The 7209-nt window shown below is 45.6% G+C and overlaps 1 protein-coding gene across 4 annotated transcripts in view; it reads left to right on the forward strand.

Moving 5' to 3' along the window:
• SMOX (spermine oxidase) overlaps positions 1-7209 on the forward strand; it is an 86533-nt gene that overhangs the window by 57046 nt on the left and 22278 nt on the right. For 3 of the 4 annotated variants that reach the window (XM_019526302.1, XM_019526303.1, XM_019526304.1), the window contains 2 exons: positions 351-524; positions 4489-5188. In XM_019526302.1, coding sequence (XP_019381847.1) covers positions 351-524; positions 4489-5188 — 874 coding nt within the window. The remainder of the gene's footprint in view (positions 1-350; positions 525-4488; positions 5189-7209) is intronic. The other variant, XM_019526305.1, reaches the window with a different exon arrangement.

Below are 7209 nucleotides of genomic sequence, written 5' to 3' on the forward strand. Positions count from 1 at the left end.
GTTAGGGCGGCTAGGAGCTGGAACCAACTTCCAAGGGAAGTGGTGCTGGCCCCTACCCTGGGGGTCTTTAAGAAGAGGCTGGATGCCTACCTGGCTGGACTCGTTTGAGTCCCGTTTCTCTTTTTGGGGTTTTTTGTTGTTTTCCCGCCCTGGTGGGGGGTCGGGCTAGAAGATCTACTAGGTCCCTTCTGACCCTTAATCTATGAATCTATGAATCTATGAATCTCCAGTTAGAAGTGGTGAGGTGAGTGGCACATGCAGATTCTGGATGGACAGGCGCTTGGGTTCTGTACCTTTGAAGTTTGATACCTGCTGTGAGTTGCTTTCTCTTTCTGTTCCGTCTCTGACAGGTCTATAACCTGACTCAAGAGTTCTTCCAACGTGGTAAACCAGTCAATGCTGAGAGCCAGAACAGTGTGGGCGTCTTCACACGGGGTGTCGTGCGCAAGCGCATCAAGGCCGATCCAGATGACTCGGAGGCCATCAAGAAGCTCAAGCTAGCAATGATTCAGCAATATCTTAAGGTGCGTGCCTAAAATAAAAAGCAACTCAGTTATGGACCCCAGAGGCCTAGCTAGGAGTTCCCCATTGCTGGGGATTGGCTTTTTGTGTCCTTTTTGCCGTTGGCATGTTCTTTCGTTCAAGGTTGTATGTTAAACTTTACTCAGAAGCTGAAAGCCTCTATTACAGGCTGGCAAAAAGTAACGTCTCATCAGTTAGATTGAATTCCCTGGTGAGAGGTTATAACCCATAGTCCTGTCTTGTCGCTCCTAACGAGGCTTTCTCCCTGTCACTTACTAACAGTAATCAGCCTAATGGCAGCACCCTGAGCATCTATATACGTGCTCCAGGCATGGGGGGTGGGGCGATTGCTTTAATTAGAGCAGCTCTGAGAGCCACTGTAATTAAAGCACTTGGAGCATCTCATGTATCAGCATCCCCTCACTTCAAAATGGTGGTGGGGGTGCTTTATCTAAAGCTCATCAAATTAACTTTAGTTCAAGCACCCCTGCTACCATTTTGAAATGTGGGGACACTGATACACGAGACGCGGAGGCTGGCTGCAGCATGGAAATTCCAGCAGGCTCAATTAATCGAGTAATTACAGCGTGTTGGAGCAGCCTCCGGCTTGTGTATAGGTATTCCTGGGGTCTACACGATCCAGGCACGGTACCGTATTTTCTCACATAAAGTGTAACCTGGAATAAGATATGTACCTTGTTTTTGAATGAATAAGGAAAGCTTTCCTTGAGTAGCAGCAGCTAGGGAGCCAGGCCTGCTTCTTGTTCTGCTCTGTGTAGATTGTGTACAGACTTTACTTTTGCTTTTACCTGGCTGAAGCTTAAGTGGCAGAAATTGCTGTTACTGTATTTCCTCGCACATAATGCACACTCATTTCCAGCAGCTGGTTTTTGGTGTGTGTTGTATATGAGAAAATACAGTGTCTTTATTTCCCTTCTGTCTCTCTCCAGAGCTTGGAAACCAGGACACTAACTCTAAAAATAAAATGCTATTGGAGCAGTCCCTGCAAACTAAGTCGCAGAGCAACTTAAAGGAAGCAGTGTTCATTAGAAAGCCAAGAGAAAGTAAAGCCAAAGGTAAAGGGTAGAAACCCACATCCTAATTTCCTCCTCTATGCTTTGCAAGTGGATCTTGTCTACTTTGTGCCCTTATGGCTTCAATTGAAAGCTCTTTGGGACTAGGACTTGTACAGCACTCAGCACTTGACAAATAATAAATGGTAGTAGTTTGACACATGGGGCCAGATCCTACTCTTTTAAGCATATAAATGCAATCCTATTCCATCCTGTCAGAGTCCCTGAAAAAGCACTAGCATATCTGCTTTTCTAATAGACTGTTCTAGTTTTAAGATTAAATCAGAGACAGCAGCAAGGAGAACGACCCACACCTTTTGCATTATCCATTTTTCAGGGATGTTAGCAGAATGAAATAGGATCATACTTGGGCATCTAAGTCTAATTAGGTGCTTAAGAGGTAGAGTAGGATCCAGACCTTAAAAGTTTATATACTTCACAGAGTGAATAAGATCTGGCCTTTTGTGTTTTAACTTGTCATATGAATTAAAAGGTTATGTAATAAGGAAGGGGAGGCACACAGCAGTCCTGTGAAGTAGGTAAGTATGTTTAATCCTCAGTGTCTTGCTTGCGATTCCCATGTGTCCACCTTATTACCAATACGCTTCCCACCAAATTAAGAATAATGTTTTGGCCTTTAAATCAGTGTTTATAACTAGTGGGTATAGGACAATTATGGGACTATTTTTGTGGCATAACAAAATAAGAGCGTGACACAAAGATTGTCCAATAAACACTAGTTATTTACTATATTATGCACAGAAAAATATCAGTGCAAAACAGTTTATAATTTATGGGGTGCCTGGTGTTAATAGTTACTATTATCATATGTGACTACCACATTACTTTGGAGATTTTTTCTAATCCATGTGAATGCCTCTTACCATGTAAATGGCAGAACAGCAGCAGCAAAGGTTATAATGCAGAGAAGACCCTCTACTTCGGGCAAACAAATATCCTTTTGTGTATTGGGAATCCTCTGCATGGCATTTTTCTCTGATTTATCTTTAAATCAGTGGTGCATCCTGGCCACACCTGCAGGGGGAGGTGCGGTCTTTGGGAGATGGCACGGGACTAAGACCTTAGTCACTTGTGGTCATTAAAGATTTCGTGGTCTTTTGGATAAGAGGATGGGTGTTAACTCTGGGATCTTGGGCCACTTCCACCCTGGATAGTTGTGTCTTTGCCTTCCTAGGATGTCCTTCTGTGCATTTTTGCTGTAGTCAGAATGATGCAACAGCCATTAGTCATCCTCAAAATGGGAGAGCTTCCTATAAACAGGACCAGGGAACTCCACAGTTTCTCCTGGAGTCCACTGGTGGGTATTCAGATGGGCCAGTAGCAGCAGAAGACCTTTTAGATAAAGCCCCTATTTTTTGCAGGATGTACAATACATTAAATTCAGAAAAGGACAAAACCTAAAAAATTACACTTATCTAAATCTTCTTTTAACTGTATTGTTAAAGTTTAAAGCAGTTTCTTAACTTGGGATCATACCAGATGGATTCTAGACCTAGTGCCCATTCTGACTGGGGAGGAAGCAATACTTTCTGTGGTGGGCACAGTTTTTTAGGGAAAAAAAGTACGTTTAATTAGTTAGGCCTCTCTCCTGCAACAAGATCCAAGCAAGTAGACCCGTGTGCCTTTACAGTACCTCATTGAAGACAGTTCTGCATGGGTAGAGGAATATACCTGAATGGATCTGATCATGGAAATGGAGTTATATATGGTGTATACTTCAAGGCAGAAGTCTGTTGTTCTCTGGCTGTGAAAAGCTTAGCATATCTTTTTTAACCTTCCTAAATAATAACTTGTCTGTGTGTATTGGTCATCCCAGTTTAGGAGAACAGAGTCTGCCTGTCATGCAGTAACTAGGTATGCCAAGCCAAGTGTTTGCATGCCCCATGGTGAGAGGATGCTAAGTCTGCCAGACTTATAAACAAGGAAATTACAGTTTGGAAAAACCTCGGTAATTGGCAAAGAGGCAAGACAGATGATTATAACAGTGCTTCTACATTAAACATTAGACAAAAGCAGTCACACTGTGTAATGATCATGAGTCCAGTAGTTAGAAACCTAGAAAGAGAAAGTGGGGAGAGTGGAGGGCCACCTCCCCCTGTTGTTCGCACTGGAGACTGATCACGAGACAGGCCTACCGCTCCACCTGCTTTGCCGTCGGATTGAGGCCTGATGTTTTTGCTGGCATTAACCAGGTGCTCCTCGAGCTTTGCTGGTCAGACCAAACGAATCCAAGGCCTCGCCTTCCCCCTCTCTTCTTATTTAGTTCCCTTTACATCAGACAGCGTCACCGCAGCCACAGATTCATAGCTTGTTGAATGCTAACTGTTTTGTGGCATGCTAAGATCCATGCTTTAGACATAGCTTTGAAAACTTTGTTCAACTGAAGTCAAATCATTGAGTAAGAATCTGCCACCATCAGTCAGGGAAAAATTAAATTAGGCTGATAGCACAGCATAGGTTCATCTTTGGTTTGAGCAACAATTATTAGTTGATCTGTATTCTGAGCTCTGTCTCTTCCCTGGCTGGCAAAATGCAGTAGGATATCAGGATGTTGGTTTAAAATCTTGGAGATGATAGAAATTCCTGCGCTTGAACTCATACAGCTATGCTGAGATATCAGAGTATTGCAGTAAGAAAGCATCTGATTGGTTTTCGGAGTTGATTCGAAGTAGAGCTAGGGACCAGTTTTTTCCAGCACTCTGGCGAGAGGGTGCTGTATTAGTAAACATGGTGTGGGTCTAAGTGCAAGGGACTTGAAAGTAAAATCTCTGAGTTCCCTTCCCAACTCACCCATTAACTCACTGTGTTGGATCTGTACCCTGATGGCATGGGTAGCTCTGTGGAAACATTGTTTTGTGTTACCTTCCACTAGGTGGAGAGCTGCGAGAGCAGTTCCCATAGCATGGATGAGGTCTCGCTCAGTGAATTCGGAGAATGGACCGAAATCCCTGGTGCCCATCACATCATTCCTTGTGGCTTTATTAAGATTGTGGAGATCCTGGCCCGGTCCATCCCGGAATCTGTTACCCAGCTCCGCAAGCCAGTCAAGTGCATCCACTGGAACCAGTCTGTCAGCAAGGAGATCGAGCGCGTGGCCGACCACAACAGCGACAGCACCGAGGAAGACAAGGGCTGCAACGTCTTTGTGGAGTGCGAGGACTGTGAGTTCATCCCAGCCGACCACGTCATTGTGACAGTATCTCTGGGGGTCCTGAAGAAGCACCACAAGAGCATGTTTCACCCCCGTCTGCCTGAGGAGAAAGTGATGGCCATTGAGAAACTGGGCATCAGCACCACCGACAAGATCTTCTTAGAGTTCGAAGAGCCCTTCTGGAGTCCCGAGTGCAACAGCATCCAGTTTGTCTGGGAGGATGAGGCAGAGAGCGAGAGCTTGACTTACCCAGAAGAGCTGTGGTATAAAAAGATCTGCAGCTTTGATGTCCTGTACCCACCGGAGCGGTACGGCCACGTGCTGAGCGGCTGGATCTGTGGAGAGGAGGCTCTGATCATGGAGAAGTATGATGATGAAACTGTAGCAGAAACCTGCACTGAGATGCTGCGTAAATTTACAGGTCAGCAATTGGCTTGTTCCTTTGGCGGGTAGATACGGAGCTGGGGAGGAGAGGTGGAGCTGGGGGGTGGAAGGAGGGAAATGCAGTAAAGTCGTTAGCGGCTCTGTGGCTGCGCAGGGGCTTCCGAAGCACCTGCTGCAGAGATGCATTTTCTCTTCCATCTCCCAGGGCACCTCCTGTAAAAGCCGGTGTCTTTCTGAGATCATAGAAAGACGATGGTGGCAGGCACGCTCCATCAGCTGATCGATTTCGGTGCCACCGGATTGCAATCACTTTGCTTTTTTAGCCCCAGTAGCACTGTGCCAGCTGTAACAGCGACAGCAACACAATGACAGGATTCTTCTGCCCAGATCCTGGCATCCATGACTGTCGTTCCATTCACTCCATGGAGCTGTGCCAGTTTAGACCAGCTGAGGATCTGGCATGTGGGGTCCTATCTTTGATACCCGTTCATGGGAAGTGACATCATCCTACTTTTTTAGGTGTCCATTCATGTAGAAGCCTCAGTTCTCAGGTACCCAGAACAAGATGCTCAGAGATTCATTTTGATTTCAGAGGCACTCCGCACACCCTGGGTCAGTGGCAGTTATAGCTAATCTGGTAGGATCACAGGTGTATCATACAGCCAACACGGGAGGCACCAAACTTCAGTGATTACTGCCATAACCACTTGTAGGTCTGTTGCCAGTGACTTCCTGCCCTTGCCACAGGGAAAGAGCTGTGTTTATTGAGGCTCATTTCATTTAAATCTGCTAAGGTCTTTGAGACCTTCAGATGAAAGTCTATGTAAAAATACAGCGCGTTTGTATGAATAGCAACGATGGCCAAACCATTGTTTACTTTCAGTTTTGGGGTCTGATCTGCGCCAAAACTTTAATGATAATAAAAAACCAATGTCTCATCAAAGGTTAGGAATGTGTCTGTGCCTTCAAGGTGTCTATCCCAGGGCTGACGTATTAGTATCAGCAAATTTCGCCATGCTTTCCAAATTTCAGATGGGTTTCCCACAATGTCTCCATGTCTCAGGGGACTCTGTTATCTCAGTATTTCATGTTGCCAAGTGATAGTCAGGTTTCTCCTCTTCATACAAGGTCCAAGATTTATGGTTTATCTCAAGGCTGTCAAAATCACACTGGCCAGATCCAGACTGTAGGGGTTTTTCTCAGGCTGGAATTGGCACAGGGCAGGGGGCAGTGGCGGTGGCAGCTGTGGAGGTGGCTGGCACCATCGCAGCTGTGGTAGGGGCAGCTACCTTGGCAGCAGTAACTACTGCAGTGGCAGTGGTGTCCAACACAGTGACACTGTAAAAGCTGCTTGTCACATCGGAGGCACACAAGCTGTGATGGGCCCTTACTGCCAAGGGCCATGTCTACTGAGGCCCCAGGTGCTATGGCAGGACTGCCCACTGCTGGCTGCAGGCTAGATGGAGTGGCTTTGTGAGCCAGAACTTATCCAACTGAAGGCAAGATAGTAAATTTGCTAACTTTCCTATATCTTGGCTTTGAACCGTGCTGAGATATGAAGCAGGGTTCGTTGAGGCCACTCATGGTGTTGAGTACTTGTTGACTGGCTGCTTCATGTGGGCGTCTCCTCATCTGTCGTCTTAGATACAAAATAGAGAAGTTACATGCTAAACACACATGGTAGAGAGTGGGGCTGAATCCTGATCCTATTGAAGTCGGTGGGACAACTGCCACTTACTTCAGTGGAGCTGTGATTTCATAGTGCATCCTGATTTCTCCCTAGGCCACTATTCACATAATAGACGACTAACAGAAAAGCAAATTTAGATGTTTCAAGTGCGTGATAGTGCTACATGTTCTATGATGTGTATCGTGAAGGTGCTGAGAATGTGTTTAACAGTGTAGATTTTCTGATTCTGGCCAAAGTCAGAATTCAGGGTTCCTTAAAACTAATGTTGACCAGAATTTTATCTGTCAATGCTGTCCAGTCATCCTGTCCCAGATGCAGTGCCCATTGACATAGATTCATAGATGTTAGGGCTGGAAGGGACCTCGGAA

This window comes from Gavialis gangeticus, unplaced genomic scaffold (assembly GCF_001723915.1).
Source record: "Gavialis gangeticus isolate Ggan-Ray unplaced genomic scaffold, GavGan_comp1, whole genome shotgun sequence".
In the NCBI taxonomy this organism is placed as follows: domain Eukaryota; kingdom Metazoa; phylum Chordata; order Crocodylia; family Gavialidae; genus Gavialis; species Gavialis gangeticus.